The sequence below is a fragment of the Rhinolophus sinicus genome, chromosome 3 (assembly GCF_057876585.1).
Source record: "Rhinolophus sinicus isolate RSI-liver-muscle chromosome 3, RSI-T2T, whole genome shotgun sequence".
Taxonomy (NCBI): Eukaryota; Metazoa; Chordata; class Mammalia; order Chiroptera; family Rhinolophidae; genus Rhinolophus; species Rhinolophus sinicus.
The window spans coordinates 179274788-179295035 of record NC_142503.1 but is presented as its reverse complement, the minus strand read 5'-3'; the positions used below and the strand labels follow the sequence as shown (position 1 = coordinate 179295035).

The 20248-nt window shown below is 47.4% G+C and overlaps 1 protein-coding gene across 2 annotated transcripts in view; it reads right to left on the bottom strand.

Annotated features, from left to right (window-relative positions):
- Positions 1–66: 66 nt before the first annotated feature.
- Positions 67–20248, bottom strand: part of IFT43 (intraflagellar transport 43) — a 73392-nt gene continuing 53210 nt past the window's right edge. For both annotated transcript variants that reach the window (XM_019733705.3, XM_088797420.1), the window contains 4 exons: positions 1411–1483; positions 1057–1132; positions 508–570; positions 67–346 (listed from right to left, as the gene is read on the bottom strand). In XM_019733705.3, the coding sequence (XP_019589264.1) occupies positions 227–346; positions 508–570; positions 1057–1132; positions 1411–1483 (332 nt within the window). In that variant the 3' untranslated portion in view covers positions 67–226. The remainder of the gene's footprint in view (positions 347–507; positions 571–1056; positions 1133–1410; positions 1484–20248) is intronic.

The window sequence follows — 20248 nt, the reverse complement described above, 5'->3', positions numbered from 1 at the left end:
GAAAGAAATGGAAGAGATGGCCACAGAAGAAAGCAATTTACTACAACTGAATGATCCAATGTGGTCTACTGAAAACAAATCTTTTTTATTAAAAAATATTCCATATAAAAATTCTAAGCTGCTTGCGAGCTTCTTTATTGTTAGGCTTATTGCATTTTGTGAAGTTCAAAGCGGAGGGGACTCTGTGCGGGGGGAGTGGTCTGTTGTTCCCCAGGTGTGCTGTTCCTCAGGTGTGTGCAGACTGTCCCACGGGGTCCTCCTTCTCTGTCTGCAACAGGTCCCACTCAGTGAGGAGCTCTGAGGACACCTCCGTGTACAGACGGTCCCAGTCCCAGCTGATGTCATCCTGGCAAGAGACGTACCACTGGGTAGGACAAAGGAAGCCTTTCCCTGCAATCACAGCCCACTTCCCGCACCCACTGGCCGGGGAGGCAGAGGTCAGCCTGGGGGCCCAACTGGTTATAGGAACGACACGACTGAGAGTAAGGAGCTGCTGCTGCTACGTACTTCTCGAACTTCGTGTTCTGGTGCGAGGACTTTGGTGAGCAGTTTAAGGTCGATCTCTCCATCCTGTGAATGCAAAAAAAAAATAAAAATGGCTGTGTACCTCCAGGGCCTTCGGACAACTACCTCCTGCAAAGTGAGGGGGACCAGGTTGTGTGTGGTAGAACTTCCCAAACCCAGACCTGCAGGAATGCCTTAGGAAAGAGTAACAATGTGAGTGGACCACATGGTCACTGAGAATTGAGGGCACGCTACGACATCCTGCACGCCGGGCATTCTTTGGGGGAAGGCCAACACCAGGAGGGCAGGGCATGACAGCAATGCGTCTCTCGGACAAGCATATCCAATGACACCAAGTGGACAGCCATGGAGCAGGGGGAGTCTGCACTGGGAAATACTGGAATATACTAAGTCCGGATACGCTGTAACGCCTCCAGCGAAGGGACCGCTGCCAGGCAGCCGCAGAGACGCATGGAGGAGCTGTTCATGGCTTTGGGGGAGCTGAGACACCCCCGGGGGCCTGCCCCTCTATGCAGAGGCCGTTCTACTCACCAAGGTCTGAAAGGCTGCGTACTTCATGAGGTCATTGTCCAGGTCGCGGTAGGTCATCACTCGGTTTACCTGGACGCTGTAGGAAAGAGAGACACTGTGAGGAGGAACCACAGGCAGGCCCAGTTCCAGGAGGGCCGCTGGGCCACCGTCTTCACTGCACCACTAGTAGCTGGGAAGGACCAAAATGGGTCCTTTATTAGAAAATGTCTAATACAATGGGAACCCTGGGATGGAGCCCGTCACCAGAAACATCTGGATTTGCACTGGGGGGCAGTACCACTAGAGATGGCACTTGGGGTGTATTAATTCATATGTTCCCTGCCTCCCGCTAACTTCATACCTCATTTAACGTACCTGGGAGGGGCTGCCACCTGCAAAACAAAGTCTTCTTCCTGTACTTCTTCCAGATCGGGAATAACGGGGATATCTGCAATGAGAGGCGGCAGCAGAACTGTCAGCCACACACACGGGGATCCTGCCTGCTTCTCCATTTATTACTTATCACCTTTAATGCGCCAGCAGGTTGGGGGTAGAATGGACACTCAGACACAGTCTCTGGCCTCCAGGGGCCCCCAGTCTAGGGCTAAGGTACTGAACCAGAGGTGCACGTTAGAATCAAAGGTAGAATTTCAACAATTCTTAAACCCCAGACTTTACCCCAGAACCTACTAGATTAGAACCTCCTGGGTAGGGCTCAGGCATCTGTATTTTTCCCTAAGATGTCTTCGGTGATCCTGACGTACACTCTGGGTTAGGAGCCACTGGAGTGGATCTCCAAGGCGAAATGTAAAGAAATGAGAAGATAGAGCCAGACAGTATTTGGGGAAATGTTTACATTACAGGAGAGAAAAGAAGAGGAACCGATGCAGGAGCCTGGCACCACCAGAGACAGAGGTACTGAGAAAGTGCAGTGTCATCTGGCGGGTGCCATATGGGCACACGTCCTCGTGACCAAGGTCCACCAGTGCATTAGCTCGTCGTAGTCTTTTCAATCGTCACAGTCGTCATGGCGCCGAGCCTGCATCAGAACGACATCTGACACCTAAGGATATGAGCTGGCTCCCCAGCAGTGCATGTGAGATCAGGCCCTCCATTTGCCACATCTAATATAAAAACAGGACTGATTCTAAAGACGACGCTTCTCTTGCTAGCGCTCAGAGATTTTTCTTCTCTGAACTCTCCATGTGAGACAGACATACAGACACATGAGGAGACCCGAGGCCATTTCTTTCATCAATTTAACAAAGTCATCCAAACAGAGAAACAGATAGCCCATCACTCAATTGTGGCAACTCGCTTAAGGTACAAAAACAGTCCACCTTCTCATGGGGACAACCTAACACCCTACAGAAGTATTTCCTTCTCCAAACGAGTATCACTGATTAGTAGAAGGGTTTTCTTTATTTTAACCAGTCTGCACAGAGTAAAAATAAAGATAAGGCAGGAAAAAAGTGGGCTGAGACAGTCCCAGAATTCCCAAACCAATTGCAAATATTAAAAGGAGGAAGAATCCCAGAGAGGAGAGAAAAGTGAAGAACCGCTTCATTTCTGCTTCCATAGATGGAATTTAATTTTATTTTTAAAAGAGATGCAGAATTATTCCAAGAACAGTTGGAAGACCCTTGCCACCTTCAGGCTGTTTGCTATTTAGACTTTGCAACTGCTGTAGTCCAGCTAAGCCCGAATATATGAGTCAGTTCCAAGCCCGGTGTCTTTATTACTGCTTCTGACTATGGGGTTACAGATGCTGTATCTGGAAAAAGAGAGAGGAAGTGTGCAAGGGAGACACAGAAAATAAGACACAGAGAGGAAAGACAGGTGGAGAAAGAGAGTGATTAAAGGAAAGAATGGGGATAAAAATAAAAGAAATGGCTGATAGGGAAAATAAAGACACACACACCACCCCCAAAATGATGAACCACATTCACCAGGTCCTATATCTAGAAAGAAGCTATTTGGAGCATAGATTGTATCTCTCTACCTGCTAAAGAATCAGAGATGGGAATCTCTAAGATTCTATTTCTTATGCTAATGGAAATTTAGCTTTCTTGTTCACTCTCTCCCTGCATGAGTAGCGCAGTCCATGGTGAGGGCTGCTGCTGACAGCGCCATCCTGGGGCCCAGGTGAGCGGGGCTCCAGGCTGCTGAGAGTGCACAGACCCTGCAGTGGGGCAGGGAGGAAGCTGGCTGTGCCATGCGCCATCAGTAGTGTGACAGTTTTGGAGTGAACCAGTTAGCTGCTCCTGGCTCTCCTCGGGTGTGGGGTCCAGCCTGAAATGAATATTCAGAAGTTGGTAAGAAAATGCCCCCTGCTGAGATTAGGGCTCAGGACTGGGTCTCCCCCAAGTCTCCTTTCCCTCCACAGCGCTAGCAGTTGGGTCCTGTCAATTCTGCCCAGCTTCTCCCAGCTCTGAGGAACAGCACTGCTGCCCAATGTCCACTCTGACTCCCTATGGGCGTCTCTCTTCGTCCCCATTCCGCTCCTCCAAATGTGCACAAAGGAGCGTGGGCCCGGCCCATCTGTGACAGATCAGAGGGCAGCCCCGGCGTTGGCAAAGGGGCCTCTCAGAGTGGCACTGGTGGGGCTGGCCACACAGTGGGATTTCTCTCTAATTGGAAGCCTGGTGCCCAACAGAACCTGGTGAACCGCCTGAGTGGGACAGAGCCAGCGATGACAGCCAGGCCAAGGCAAGCTGCAACATTCCGGTGCAGTGACAGCTTGAGCCATCACGGCAGCGACAGGGCATCCAACTCCCGGCCCCCAGTGGAACAGGTGGCCATGGAGCAGGTTGTGGGCAAACTTCAAAGAACTTCACAATTTTACAGTTTCTGATTTATAATCACAGACAAGTACTTGCTCATGTGTACATAGTATGTTCTTGGGAATTTTGGGTTTTTTTCTCTCCTTCCCTCCCTCTCTCCGCCTCCCCCCTCCACACACACTGAGAACAAATCTAGAAAAAGAAAATGGACTTGAGAAATCCACTTCTTTACTAAATTACCTACGTAGAATGATCTAACACTGCCTGCAATCAGCACAGCTACTTGACCTGTGAGTCTGGACCAGTGACGCAGCCTGGTTCAGGGTATCAAGTTCAACGTTTAAAAGCACACAATTTTAAGAGACAATAACAAGAACACAGCAGTTTGCTCTTGTACTATTAAAAAGCTACCACTATTTTAAAAAGTTTAATAATGATATTCACTTTATTCTTATTTTCTTCTATGCGGCTAATAAGAAAAAGAACATTAACAGAAACAGTGAGTAAGTTAAGTATAAGGGGGGGACGCCTATCCAGTGGTTAGAAGCACAGGCTCTGAGGCAGGATGGCCTCCCTTGAATCCTGGCTCCCCACGTACTAGCTATGAGACTTTATCCTTTCTGGGCCTCAGTTTCTTCTTCTGTAAAACTAGTATAATTGTACCCACCTCATTCAGTTGTTGGAAGTATTAAATGCAATAATCGTTATAAAATACTAAGTGCTATGCTTAGTACATAATAAACATTCTGTAACTATTCATATTCATTTATCAGATATAATATTGAGCATGGAGACAAGCCATAGGTTCTTCCTTTTCTCATTTACTCCTGCCCATTTTCCAGATGAGAACACTGAGGCTCAGTAAGATAAAGCAGCTCTCTGCCACGGGCTGCTGAGTGCTGCCGCCATGAGCAGCCAGTGGCCAGCATGAGTGGCCAGCAGCCAGAATGGGCTGCCATAGGCTGCTGCGGGCTTCTGTGTGCTGCCGTGGGCTACCGTGTGCTGCCATGAGTGGCTGGTGGCCAGCGTGAGCGGCCGGCGGTCAGCGTGAGTGTCCGGCAGCCGGCGAGAGCTGCTGTGAGTGGCCGACCAGTGACCGACTGCCTCAGCCGGGGGGAGCGCAAGGCTCATAATACCAGCATGGGCCAGGGAGCTGTGTCCTACACAACAAGATGGAGAAGCAATGGCTTGAACTGGAGGAGGTGGGGGAGGCGGAAGAAGGGGATAAAAAAAATTAAGCAGCTCTCACGAGGTGAAGACCACTAACGATGAACAGAGTCAGGCTTCCAACTCAGTCCGCTTGTAGCCCCGAGCTCGTCCACAGCCCACCCACACTTCTCCTGCGAAAGTCCAATGCCCTGAGATGCCTCCTGTAGTGGAGGTGTGAGACAACTGCCTACAGTTGAACAGCTTTCACTCGGCCTAAGACACAATGTCCTCTGTTCTTGGGTATTTCCCTTGATTCTCATAACCAAAAACAAGCTGTCTCTCCGACGCCTTATGCCCTGACTCGCTCCTTCCCGATACAAGGCCAAATGGAGCTGAATGCAAAGAATGTACCCCTGCCACCCACGTCTCAACAAAGTAGCCCCCTGGAGAAAGAGGTGGCTGGGCACCCTGTACAGCCACAGAAAAGGGGAAGTGAGGCAAAAGGGTTCACCATGGGGAGTGGGCGCCCTCATCCTTTATCTCAGTTCTGGCGGCAGGTAGCACCATCCCCACGCAGCTCGCCACCCCACCCCACGCAGCTCGCCGCCCCCACGCAGCTCCTCGCCGCCCCCACGCAGATCATCTGCTCTCTGTCCCAGCTCCTACACTTTAAACAGGCTCTCCTTGGTCTCTGCACTTGTCCCTGCCTCTCCTGTCAGCCGTCTCACATGTTCAACTTGCTTGTCTGTCCCACGTGTTGCCTGGTTCCCCACATCACGGGAAACTGCATTTGTTTGCCTGTTCGTTCATTCATTCATTCATTCGTTCACTCACTCAAGGAATACTGACTGAACACCTACTACGTGAAAGGTACCCTGCTAAGCAGTGCCAATAACAGCAGCAAATAAAACAGACATGGGCCCTGTCTTCATGGGGCACCAGTGCAGTGGGGGACAGGAAACACAAACACATTCAAATACATTCTGTGAGGGAAGCTAACTGGATTCTGTGACTGCAAGTAACAGGGAGACCTAATTGTCTTGTGTTTTGAAGGTAAAAGTATTATCATGTGTGGTAATAAATTCAAACACTACAGAAAAGTTTAAATTTTCCTTTCCTTAGATGAGCCCCAATTGTCTCCCTAGAGGTGATCGCTATTAACAACTTCTTGTATATACTTACTGGAAAGAATTTATGCAGACCACAGTACATACGTCCTTTAAAAAATGTGTGCAAATGCGATCACTTTACCTACATCTTGTTCCGCAACTTCCTTTTACCCTTCCTGATAATATACTGACACATCTTACTTTTTTAAGTGACCACCTAGTATTCTATTGAACAGATGCTCCACAGTGCACTTAATCCAGCCCAAGAAGAATCTAATTTAGAATTCTGGGGGGTGGGGTGAGGATTCAGGGAGGCTCCCTGAGTTAAAAACAATGCAGCTGAAAGCTGACCGATAAATAGAATTCAACCCGGCAGGGTCAAATGCCAAGGCGCTATGAGGTGAGAAGTATCTTGCAACACCGCAGAAACTGCAGGAAGGCGGGTGTGATTCCCCTGTGGGGCCCAGGGGAGAGTGGCACAGGGTGAGACAGGCGAGGGTGCCTGGTGCCAGCTGAGGAAGGGTCTGCATCAACCAGCCAGGAAACACGGACCGGGCACCTGTTATAAGCAAGACCCTTCTGAGGCACATTAGGGGAAAACCAAGATGGACTTAGCATGGCAAAGTTGCGAAGTGTGTGTGTGTATGTGGGGGGGAGCTATACATAAAAAATAAAAATGAGCAAAAATGGGAAATGCACAGCTCTTCCTTCGTGAATCATCTTGGAATCCAACAGGCAGAATTCGGAGCTTCCTACTTCATCTTTCCGTGACTCTATTCAAGGCCACAGGGTAGACCTCACTACCTTGCAGTTGGTACAGTACGTGAAATTGGCCCTAGGCCTGCCCCCTGGATGGGGAACTAGCTCAGGGCAAAGACCACATCCCGGTCACTTCTGCATTACCAAGGACTTACAAACTAAAGGGCAACTGAACAGAACTGAATCAATAAATGCCCCTCAAATCTAAAAGTCACACACATACCGTGTTTCCCCCGAAAATAAGCCCCAGTTAAGATCGTCAGCCAGATGGATGCTTTTAGTACGTTATGACGATGTTCCAGAAGATGACATGACTGTATTTGAATAAATGTAGATTGTTGTACATGAAAAAATAAGACATCCCCTGAAAATACACCCGAATGCGTCTTTTGGAGCAAAAATTAATATAAGACCGGGTCTTATTTTCGGGGAAACACGATAAGAACAATGCCAATCTTCTACATATTGTTCCAACTAGAGTAGAAATGTTACTGAATCCTCAAGTTGCCTCAGTAAGATTCGTTTCACAAGAACCACCAAGCAATCCTTGGCTACATAATGAATTTGATAACATCCTAGCAAAGGCTTTGTCCCACTTGAGCTGCTCCCACTGGGAAGGGCCTGTGCACATACAAGAAATGATGGCTGGGTGGGGCAAAGTTACAGAGGAAGAGTCACTCAAATTGGGTCCACATGTGCTTCCATCCCGGGGCTGAGTCACACTGCTCTTCACCAACCTCCGCATGTTTCTTCCTTCTTAGATCTCTAGTTTGTCCCGCTGTGTAATCTACTTTCTGGGAGCCCCCAGTAAAGGCCTGTTAATGCACAGCAATGGCAGTAAGAACTTACCTCAAAGAAAAAGATTATTGCCAAATTGGCAACTCATGATGATACCAGAACACTGGTCTTTCAACACAGATCTACCCAACAAACAACCACACGAAACTACAGAAATAAATGAGAGGTGCTTAAATAAATAAGAGAAATAAATAGTAGGTCCATGTGGGAACACCAGTAGGGTCACTTACAACTGGTTTCAGAGATGTGAGAAGCCACCATTGCCCTGGAATCCATTCATTACGGATAATACCATCACACTGTACACAAAATGCTTACCTACTCAGCCAAGTCCCAGAGGGTTGCTTTCAGCCCCTGTGGCCTGACAGGAGCCTGCCTGCCTCTTCCTAGGAAGCTGGCCCCAGCTCTCTGCGATGCATTTTGTGAGAGCCTGCATTCAAATCTAGCTGGCGTTTGCCAGTTTGGGCACAACTAGAACAGAAAAATGATTCCTCAGACTGGACTCAGCCTGAAATGAGTATACCCTGGGCAGGACACGGCTCTTCACCTGGAGTATCGATCTCAGTCTTACAGGAAGAACAAAGGGGACATCCCAATATGGCCCATGGGTCCCAGAGGGAGCCCCTCCCTCTTCTCTGGGTCCCTTTAGGCTCTTGTCTTTGCTGATTTTCTTGGTTGGGTCTTTCTGAATGGAATTGCCAGGTCATGTTCAGATTTCCAGAGAGCTACATAAAGATTGTTCTCTGGTCCACCACTCTCTCACCGTGACACCTTAGTCAGTAATACAAGTGGTTGGCCTATCTTGTCGGGTTCCTCGGGGCGCTTCCTGATGACATGGTCCCTCTCACGTCATCCACTAACTGAACTCCCGACGGCAAAGGCCCTGACTGGTGACATATAAGCCTTCCCAGAGCTGCCTTCCCACTCAGTGCCCCGGCCACTGCAGAGCACCCACAGGACATCAAAGGCTCACATCCGTCATTCATAGCCAGGTTCAATACCCAATCCACATGAAAGAGATCTGGACATCCTGCTTGAGGACACCGACACCCCAAGAAGAGCAGTCCAGATAACCCCTAATTCTGGCCCAAAGTCAACAGATCTCAGCGGAGCTCATAAGCAAAAGGCAACAAAGTCCACCATTTTAGGAGATGGCAACGAAACAAGAGATCATTATAATTTTTCTGTGTAGCTGCAAAACTTTGTTTTACTGAATGCCGTTACCTTCTGCATCACGTATGGGGAATTTTAAACAGGCAAATGGAAGAAGGTCTGATTGAAGATGAAGTTAAGTGAAAGAAATTGGTCTCATTTAGCACATGACAGGATTCATCTGTGTTCCCAAGTCCACTGAGGTGGCATCATGGGCGTTTCATATTCATGAGCTGCGGCGACACTGTGTCCCCTCATTTACAAAGAGCCGTGTTCAGCAAATTCCGTCCCCGTGGACACTCCGTGCATTTCATGGTCTTGTCAGAGAGACATCAAACGCTCCAGTAACCAAATACCAGAAAATGGCTTTAATTAGTGGATCTCAATCGTATAAATAATTTTTTTTCTAAGTGAAAAAATGGAGAATTTTTTTAAAGGGAGAAGAAAAGAGGAAAGCAGTAGGCAACAGGCTTCAAACACGCGAAGGAACAAGGGAAAGAGATGGTCTCAGAGGAGCTCCCGACTGAGCCTGGGCCCAGCGCCGTCGCTCCCTGCTCTCCCGGAGTCAAGGTTCGAGGGGCAAAAACCTGCCTGCAGGTCCCTGGCAGGTCCGCTTTATGAAGACTTATGCTTTGTGATTTCATCTGATTCAAGCTGGGTCTGGCCTGTACTTGTTACTGGCAGGGGAGGAGAGAGGCGACAAACATGGAAGAAAACAGTCTGAAAACTGTGCTGGGGGCTGGAGAGCTGTGCTGCAAAGGCTGAGAAACAGCACTGACCACGAGCAAGGCGCACTGCCCGAGATGCGGTGGGGTGAGTCTGCTCGGGAGCAGTGCACGAGCAGGTCCCCAGAGGTGTGTGACTGAGACAGGAAGAAAAGATGCCCTGTCCTCAGGGGCCAACCTGCGGGGGGAGGGGTTCCATATGCTGAAATGCCTCCTTGCTGCTGCCAAACCGAATCTCTCCTAACGCTGACGGGGAGAGATCACAGACCCTAAGATCAAAATAGTTGATTGTTCCTCACGGCTCCCAAGTTGTGGTGACTCTCCTGGCTGATGAAGGGCTGGAGAGGAAAGTTTGGGCTGACTCGAGTTTCTGAGGCGAGCCAGGGCTCAGCCCAGTGTGGTGCTGGCTGGTTTGTGAGCAGAGAAGGGGTCTCACGAAGGGTGGCGGCTCGGCTCGTGGTAGGTATATTGTATGTCATGGCATGTGAAAGCCTGACCTCATGGTATTACCCACAGAGCGATGTTAGCACATTTGTGACGGAGCCTTGCATGTGCCACCCCAGAATGAGATTTCCCCACCACCCCAAGTCCACCGAGTCCTGGGTAAGACTCTGTCATGGCCACGCAAAGGGTCGTCACCTAGGAGGGAGCCTTTCAGGAAGTTCAAAGGCCGTGCTCACGAGAGACAAGCACAGCCCAACAAGCGTTCTTTCTCTTCAGCCCAGTGTCACCTGCCGGGGTGACCGCTAGGGAACACAGTGTCACTGGGTCCCTACAGTTGAAGGAAACAAAGAACAATGACTAGGAACGCTCTTCCCCACTCCAGCAGCTCCCAGAGCTTCGTGGTGGTTCCAGCTTTCATCTATCGAGATACGTTAAGGACGAGGAGGGGTAAAGGACTTTAAAAATGACGAGGAATGAAGCGGCTGGAAGGAACGGAAAGTGAGCAGCTCTCTACTCTCTTCAATAGGGCCCACGATGAGTGACACGGTATTAATGTGACAGAAAACACCAGTAGGAGGATGTTAGAAACCAGGCATATCTGATTCTATTTCATCCTCTTCGTGTTACACTAAAAAAAACAAGACAAACTACACTGCTTTTATTCTAAATCCTTAGTTTTGTATTTTCCTTATATATATTTATTAAAAAAATGCTACTTTGATCGGTGCCACCCGTGACACCCCCACACACGGAACGCTTCTGAGCAGTTCTCTCCATGCAAGGCCACTGCTGGTGACAGCCAGCTGGTTTTGATCACAGCCATCCCGAATCGGATTTTCATAAGATAGATGAGGAGTCTTACTGCTGCTCTCTCTCTTATCAGATGAGAAACGGGGGGGAGGGGGAGGCTGGGTCCTGAGGGAGCTGCGCAACAATCAAAGGCTGCGTGGTTCTTTCTCTGTCCCTCCGCTGCTGCAATTTTCAAAGGCGTTTGCCTCGGGCACTTTTAAATGATGGTGTCTCAATTCTGTAATCATCTTTCAAGAGCTTTCTCTTAAAGGGTCTTTTAGGTAAACCTAGTCTGTCAACCACACTTATGGACTTAGGAATCACATTCCCAATGTGTCCTGGGTGTGTGTGTGTGTGGAGAGAGTACACACACACACACACACACACACACACACACACACACTGAACATCTGTGAATTTTTAGAAAGCTGGTAGAACCTAAAGCTACAAAGGAAGACCCACCATCTAGCCATATCAGGTTCATCTCTTGCTAGGGGAAGAGGGTCCCCTCTCCTTCTCCCCTAGATGTCTGCTCTACCTAGGTTTTGCTGTCTCAGGTCCTTCTTGGGGAACTAATTTCCATGTGTGATGTGTCAGAGGAAGATTTCTCCAACTGAGGGCTAAATGATGTGCTAAGCCCAACCTCAGATGCACAACCACGCCTGTCCCTTCCCATCTCACCTAAGCGGTATCTGGCCGTCAGTCTTCCAGCTGAGTAATGCACCACGGCCATTCCATCTGGGAGAACACACACCGTCACCAGTCATCCCAGGCCACCAAGACTGGGTTTGGTCACCAAGACTGTTTGGAGCACCTCTATCTCTCTGCCTTTTCTCATTGCAGAAAACATTATGGCTCTTTATACAGACTCCATCTTTTGAAACAGACATTGTAGAACATCGAGCCTCTTTTTCTTTCTAGTGAAATGAAAACCTCAGTGGCCTAAAGTCTCGCTGGGCATGGTTCTCATCAGTATAGGCCTGTCTGCATTTACGTCTTCTCATCTCCTCTCATGCCTCATTCATCCACTCCCTTCACAACTGTGTGGAGAAGTATCCAGGCCTCTCCCGGAAGCTGGAACACTGCTTGCAGTCACATCTAAGACAGTCTCACAAAACTCAATGGGCTTGTTTTTGTCCTATCCTGATCCTGTCTTCTGTATTCAACCAGGACAGAATCCAAGGAGTTCCAGAATCGATACCGTGATCTCTACAATGAGTTCAGGGTGAGTCAGCTCTCTTTGACTTTCGTCAGTGCTTAATGTTGGATGATTTCTCATTAATCACCCTCCCCAAACAGACCAGAGCGCGGCAGCCTGCTGTCGGAGCTCTCTCTCTCCGTGTTCCTGGAGGAACGTTAATGCAACCGCTTCATTTACAACATGCAGGCAAGCGTGCCACGAGGCTTTCGTTTGCATTCTTCGCAGTCTACCTCTTCAGACAGAGATATGCAAGAAAGCTGTTCACATGAACACAGAAAATGGAGTCCCAGAGAGGTCGCTGTCAGCCGTGTTTCAGGCAGAAATGTGCGTGATGGTAAGTTTGGAAAGCCTGGTGTGACTGAGAGATTTCAACGCACCGCTAAGGGCATCCAGCCCTCTGTCCCAGCTCTGCCAACGGAGCAGGCGGTCTGGCCAAGACTCTGGGATGTGCCTAACCTAAGGTAAGGTCAAGGATGACTGAGTTCTCTCCGGAGGACCCAGCACAGGCACAAGAATTCATTACCTAAAAGCAGCCTCCCTGGAGGTGATAGAAAAGGAAGCACAACGAGAGAGAGGGGAGCGGTCAAACCTGCTGATTCCACTTCACGTCACAGCTTAAAAACCTGGTCTCTGGCTCTTCTCTGCTCAGCCCGGGTGTTGTTCTAGACAAGGGTTCACAGTGAGAGGTTCAGCAGGGCTGAGGACACGGACCAGTAGGAAAATCTGAGGATCGGGACAGGAGAGCAAAACGTAACAGGGTGCTGCAAAAATGAGTGGGCACAGGCCTTCCGCAACAAGCAGGGCCGAGAAACGAACGTACCACTTTCAACAGCAGAGAGGAAGGCAAGGAGAGCACAGTGAATAGTCACAGAGGCCACGTCTGAATTCCAGCCACTCCGCTTACTGGAGCAGCTCCCTTGTACTGGCTCGTAAGAACCAAAGGCTGAAGTTTTAGGAATTTTGCATGCAGGTTGTTAAACATTATTAAAAATTAAATCATATACCCTTATCATTAGATCAGTTATATGAAAAACAAAGGTAATACTCAAAACTCACATCCTAAATGTTACTATATTTTACTTTATCTGTGCTCTTGAAATTATTGGCATCTAATGGAGGTGTTCGGTGGAACCAACACCAGCTCTGGGCTCAGCGACGCCACATTGGAAGCTTGAAACCAGCCAAGGCAGGAGTGTTTACACCACAGGAACCGGCAAACCCTACCAAGGAGGATTTTTATCCCCGGAGAGCTGGTTGTTAAATACAGGAGTCCCCCCTTATCCGCAGGGACTATGTTCCAAGATCCCTAGTGGATGCCTGAAGCTGTGGATAGTACCAAACCCTATGTATAGTTTTTTCCATAACACATACCTATGAAAAAGTTTAATTTATAAATTAGGCACAGGTAGAATTAACAAATAATAAAATAGAACAATTACAACAATATACTGTCAATGTGTTCTCTATCTTTGATAACTGATCTCATAATAGAGATGGCTACTACGTGACTAATGGGCAGGTCGCATGCACAGTGTGGAGACGCTGGGCAAAGGGATGATTCGCGTTCCGGGAGGGACAGAGTGGGATGAAGCGAGATTTCAATCATACTACTCAGGACAGTGTGCAATTGAAAATTTATGAACTGTTTATTTCTGGAATTTTCTATTTAATATTTTTGGACCACGGTTGACTGTGGGTAACTGAAACCACAGAAAGCGAAACCGTGGCTGGGGGCGGGGGGATGGCTGTATTTACTAGCCCATCACTGCTTATTAGCCACGTGTCTTCTGTGAGTTAACTTCACACGGCTTCCATTTCTTCCTCTGTAAAAGGCTGATAATCACAGCGTCTCTTCATACAATAGTTGTGGGAATTAACTGAGGTAGGGCAGGTAAGGTAGTGCAGTGCCTGGCTCTTGGGAAATACTTAAATATGAATGATCAAAACCATTTCCTACAAGGCTGACTTCTTTTTCAAACTTTTTACCCAATATCCTGCAGAGAGAACAAAGCTTAACAAAGCACAGAGACAAAAGACAGGACAGCTAATCCTTGGACCAGTGAGCCCCTTACCACCCCACCCCCACCTCTGCCCCATTCCTGCTGTGTATGTGTTTAGCTAAAAGAGGTTCATGTACACATTTATGTCAGGGAAGGGAAGAGAGGCATGGGTTTAGAAAGACCTTAGCATCTAGTCCTAGTGACTTGGAATTTTAGAAAAACAAATTGATTTTAAGGAACATTATTTAATTTAAAAAAATTTAAAAAAATCAGTGCTGGTTAAAATAGTTTTAAAATATCAGGGAAGCGGGGCAGTCAGATGGCTCAGTTGGTTAGAGCACGAGCTCTGAGCAACAGGGTTGCCAGTTTGATTCCCACATGAGCCAATGAGCTGTGCCCTCCGCGACTAGATTGAAGGACAATGACTTGAAGCAGATGGGTCCTGGAGAAACACATTTGAAAAACACACTGTTCCCCAATAGTCCCCAATAAAAAAATTGAAAAAAATATTAGGGAAGCAAAAGAACTAGGTTTAGGGACCGCTTAAGCAGTACTATATGCTGTATTAAGCTTAAGGAAGGGATGCCAGCATAATGGAACATTCTTACTCCACAAGAGAAAGGAATTGAGACATCAGGGTTCCAATTTGTCGGTACTTACAGAATTCTTTCCACTTTCCCTTTCTCTGCATTAAAGGTGTTTAGGCTCAGAGTGACTGCTATTTGCAGAAGAATGGATGAAGGATATGGTGGAAGGATTAAGAATAAAACCCAAAAGAGAGGAAGCCCAGAGAGAGAGATGAATGTTAAGAGGAGAAGAGAGAGGGGCGACTAAGTGATAGCACTCTACAGGCAGCATTCCTCTAATTCCACTGACAGTCTAGCATCTCACATCTTATCCAGCCTCATTGCTTGCTTGGCCGTGTTCAGCCCCTTTTACCTATTTTCCCTGTTGACATGGATAGAAAATTGAGCAATTACCCTTAAACTCGGGGGCTCTCAGATCATACAGATTGCTATACTTGCAGAATTAAGTCCCCAAATGCCCCTGGCTAGAAGTGGCTCAACTCAGCTTGTCCTTTAGGAATTAAACACTTTTTGGTTGGCCGTAGGATTTATTATTCCTAAGGTTTCAAGGTATTCAATTCTGGACCTCAGGATGTAAAAAGCACAGCCCTTTCCAGCAGGGATGTGGCATGCCCACAACGTGCTGGAGCTGCCAGGAAGAGGGAGTGAAAATTCCACCGTCAGCCCTGGGTTACACCACGGCGCAATGGTTCCACGCAAGAAAGATCTCATTATTTTTTTCAAGCTCCTGCTTTCAAAGACTTTCTCCTTTCTAAAGCCCTATTTTGGGGCTCACAAATTCTTTCTCAACTTGAATTTAGCTCTGAGGTAAACTTTGAAAGTGGAGTCCATATCTAATTGTGTTTTCAGAGATTGCCACATTCTGAATACAGCTCATCTTTTTTAAAGACAAAGACTTTTTCTCCCATTTGTGAATCTCTCAATGTTCCCCTTCAAGTTTCACATCCTATTCAGAGTTCATATTCTGAGAGCTGAATTTTAAGGCTGGAAGAGACCAAACAGGCCTGGAAACGCCTGTGGGGTTAGAGAGGTGATAAGACTTGGCACCAATGTCCCTCCAACCCCCACCCTCTACCCCCTTTGCTGGCAACCCTACTCTTCCTTCAAGTTGAAGTTTGAAAGTCACTTCTTCAGAGTGGCCTTCCCTCACCACCCAATCCAAATCAGGTCTCCACACTTTTCTCTCTCATAGAACCCTGCACACTTCCTTTAGTGACTCAATCACAATTTGTCCTTATTTAGTTGTGTGACTGTCTGTTTAGTTCCTATTTCCCTGACTAGACTGTAAGCTAGACTAAGTAAGCTGACTAGAGCAAAGGTTAAGAAAGTTTTGTTCATCATGATCTCCCCAATGCCCAACCCCTTGTGTCACACATAGTAGGTATTCAACAAACGGTTGTTAAATGAGTGAGTGAATGAATGACTTGCCCAAAGTCACTTGTAGAGATAGGGTTCAATCCTCTTTCAGATCTGACGTTCTTTCTCTAAGACCATACTACCTAACAGGACAGAGAAAGTCTAAAAGCCTTTGGGCAAACCAGAAACTTGGTTCCAATAAGGAGAATGATTATGCCACCACAGGATGGTTATCTAAATAGGAAAGATCAGTTTTGCTATCCGACACTTAGGGACCTTGAGGGCCTTTGGGGGTTCAGGCTGTCCACCATTCTCAACTCTTCTCCATAATCATGAACCCCAACCTCCCTGAAGCTCAAGCTATGAGTAATTCCACCTAGAATCAGCAGCAAGTTAAATGATTGTCAGTCTTCACACTTCATTAAAGGCAGTTTATGTGGGGACACAGAGTATCTGTAGTTGAGAATGGGCTAGAATCAGGGCTTACCTTTGCAGAACCAGCTTCTCTCCTAGTTATTGTGAATTCCTTATTCATTCTCCCTGTGGAGACTGTCCTCATGCCAGGCACCTTGCCTGGGAAGGTTTTTCATTCTTCTCTACCTAAGCACATCTTGTCCATCCTTCAGGACCCAGCACAAGTTCTTCCTTCTTCCTCAGCCCACCAGGTGGCTTCCTCTTCTGAATGCATGGCCCTTAATAATGTCAATCACCAATACAGCAACAACATACACTGCCTCTGCCATCCATTACACTGACGTCTTAGCTCTTTAACTCCTGTAGTGCTTTTCATCCTTTACGCTTTGTCTCCCCAACAAAGTTCTGTGTGCCGTTAGAGCAGAGCCCTACAAGGTCTTATGAAGGATTGGCAAATTGCTTCCCAGAGACCTACTCTAACTTGCAGATAAATTTTGTTCTGTTTATGAAGTGATTTCTTTAAAATTCTGTCATTTTTTAAAATACGAATTTGAAAACGTTTTGGCCATGCCATCTCCTGTCTGGGTTAACGACAGGCCCCACATTCTTTACTGTCATGTACTTCTGCTGTTTCGTGTGTTCATAGTATCTGCCTGGCCCCTAAAGGTATTTGAGCCACGGTCTTGCAAACAGTCCCCATGCAATACATTCTGGTTGACCAACAGAACCCCAAACCGCCTCTACATATCACTCACTATCCATTTCTCATTCTAAAAACACACGTATCTTAAAAGCTCCTTTCTTCATCTGTTTTTGTCTATTCTCTTCCCTGAAAAGCCTATGCATCCATGGAGGGGAAGAAGTGCGTCTCTTCTCTCCCTAGGCATCTTCCCCAGGGAAGAAGGAGCAACCTGTAACAAGAGTGAAGCTAGGGGGGCTGAATGCTGAGAAATATCTCAAGACGCGGCTCCTGAGTCTCCTATAACAGAAGGGGAGGGAAAGAAGAGCAGGCATCTCACTAGATCAGAAGCTCCCGGAGGGGCAAGGACTACCTGACTCACCACTGCACTGTATAAAAACCTGCTGGCTTTCCTCAATAAGGCTGCTGGTGGAAGGAGACCAGCTGCCCGGGAGTAGGTGGGTGGGTGGGGGCTGGACCTTAGATTCTCATTTCTGTTCCCCGAGATTCCTCTTTCCTTTTGCGATTGCTCACCCATCACCCACCCCTACCAAGTACAAGGAAATGATCAGCCCCTTCTCCAAGTGATCGCGCTCCTTGCACCGATGACCTCAAAAAAACCTCGATGTGATTTTCTTAAGGGAACCAGTAAGCTCCCTTTCAGGAGCCCAAAGATCTGCTGAATGCGAGTCTAGCGATGACTCAGGCCAATCACTCATGGAGTCTTCCCACCCACTGCTTATTCCAAGTTCAATAGAGAAGCCTTCACCAGCCAACCAAGTAATTCTCTGAGCAAAGATAATTCTAGAAACTAGTTATATGTAACGTGATTCCTACTGCATAATGGATTCTAAACATTCACATACAGTGGAATGGACTTAGTCAAGTGTGAAGTGTAACATATGAACTGATTTTCCATTAAAGGACTCAGGCATAACTGCATGGACAACAGATTTATGCTGGGAAGAGGCATCCCTCCTAGGAGGTAGAATCAAGTGCACCTCTGACAAGAAGGGTTTTATGCTTCAAACCCGAAGAGCCAAAATAAAGCCTAAATCACAAATTTCACATTCCAAGTTTATGAAGGGGAAAAAAATACTAGAAGTATTCACTGAAAATAGGTATCTTTCTTCTTTCCTTCCTTAATGTAATTGCATTGAGCACCCTATCAACCCTGCTGAGTATATTACAAATCTGGGAGCTGACATGAATACCTGTGGAAGGAGATGCCAACAGAGTGGGGGGTTGTACCATTTGTTACAGCCCAGAGGCCAAGAGCAAAGACTTGGGTCAAGATCTGTGCTCAAATCCTGGTCTGTGCTGTGCTGCGTTGTGCAGTGGTGACCACAGCTGCCTTCCAAATCCTGGCGCTGTCATTTACGAGTTGTGTGACGTTGGGCCAGGTTACCTTTCTTTGCCTCAATCTGCTCATCTTTAAAATGGGGATAATGAATAACCAAAATGCCCTTTAACAGGTGACTAGATAATCAAAATGTGATATATCCATACAATGGATTATTATCAATAAAAATGAATAGGCTAATGATACATGCAGCAATCTCAGAGAATCCCAAAATCATTACAATGAGTGAAAAAACCCAGAAACATACATGATTCAATTTATATAAAATTCCAGAAAATGCAAACCACTCTATCGTGACAAAAAAAATAGGTCAGTAGTTGCCTGGGGGTGGGGCAGAGGAAGGATGGACTGAAAAATGGCATGAAAATCTTTTGGGGGCCACGGAAGTAGACCATGAATTTAATAAGCACCTCAGAGTTATAAGCATCAGTTCCATGCAGACAGCTCCTCACCCACCAAACAGCTTTGTTAATGTCCTCCAGGGACCCTGCCTCCCTGAATTCTTTGGCACATCCTCCTGGATGGTGACCCTGCTGCCCTATGCAACCAACGGCTGAAGCAACAGACAATGTGTGAGGACAGGCAGACCCAAAGTGTGGCCAGCAGCCACCAGTCATAGCACCACAGCTGCCAGCACTGGCAGAGGACATCCTAGGTACATGTCTGGGAAAACAGACTTTGGGAACAGAAATGGGATACTTTCTTTAATAGGGTCATTGGGAATTACTAGTGAGTGGAGAAGTGTGGCAGCTGTAAGTTGTGTAGTGACTAGAGCTTAGGAGGAATATGTGGCAAAAAGAAATAAGCTTGTCAATATGAGACCATGGAAAAAGGACAGAAAAATGCTCAAGAATGACGAGAGTATGCTCGTGAGCTCTTACTAAATCCGAGTATAGACTGAGTGCCCGACCTCCAGGGACCACCTTTCTACCTTAAAACCCCTCTGGAAGGAGATGAGGCGGAAGTAGTTCTTCACACAACTCCCTCCCCCTCCAGTCCGGAGTCGTGGCTTTTGAGGTGCTACAGCAGGTCTGTCAAACTTCAGTGAGCAAAACAGCAATCCAGGGAGCTTACTGAAATTAATGCAGATCCCTGGGCCCCAATTCCAGCTTCTGCTTTGCGGGTGGCCTGGGACTCTGCATTTTAACCATCATCTCAGAATATTCCACAAATGTCCTACAAGCCCCTCACCCCAATCCTGTGAGGTAGCTAATACATAGGTAATCATCCAAGTTTTGCAGATTTAATTCTCTCCTTCACTTTGTAGTCGCACGCAATAGTTACTAGAAGGCTGTGGGACTCCACTTTTAGCCAGGAGGGAATAACTGGTACCGGACGTGCCTTCCCGCTGTGAACAATTAGAAAACTGGGGAAAAGATAAGATACAACTGTTTTCAGACAGTGGAACAAGGTAGCACAGGCCCGATCCCCGAGACAAGGGAAATCAATGAAGTGAGCTTTTGCAGTCTCCCTGGCTTTCTGCCGAGAGGTACTTCCTGGACGCTGGCACAGGGCAGGAGAACCCCTACTAGAGCACGGAGGTCTTGCTGAGCTGAGGAGACAGAGCTCTAAGTTTGGGAAGTTAAGGTGCCTGGAAGCAGAGGATGAGAGAGGGGGAGCCATGTGGGGAAAGAGCTCCAGAAATCTACACTGACTGCATATGAAGCTGTGCACGTAAAGGGCACACAGCGCAAAGCTGGGCAAAGAATTACGACTGGCAAGGTGTGAGCCGAACGACCCCAGAGCATAGACAGAACCGGAAGAGGCTCAGCCCCACGCAGGCCAGTGGAGAATCCATGTGGAACAACAAGGCCCTCAACAGAGACACCTGAGTGTCTTTACCGCTTAGCGCTAACCCTAGACTTGTGCGAATAAAAGCTTAAAAACAATTCTCAAAACGATCAC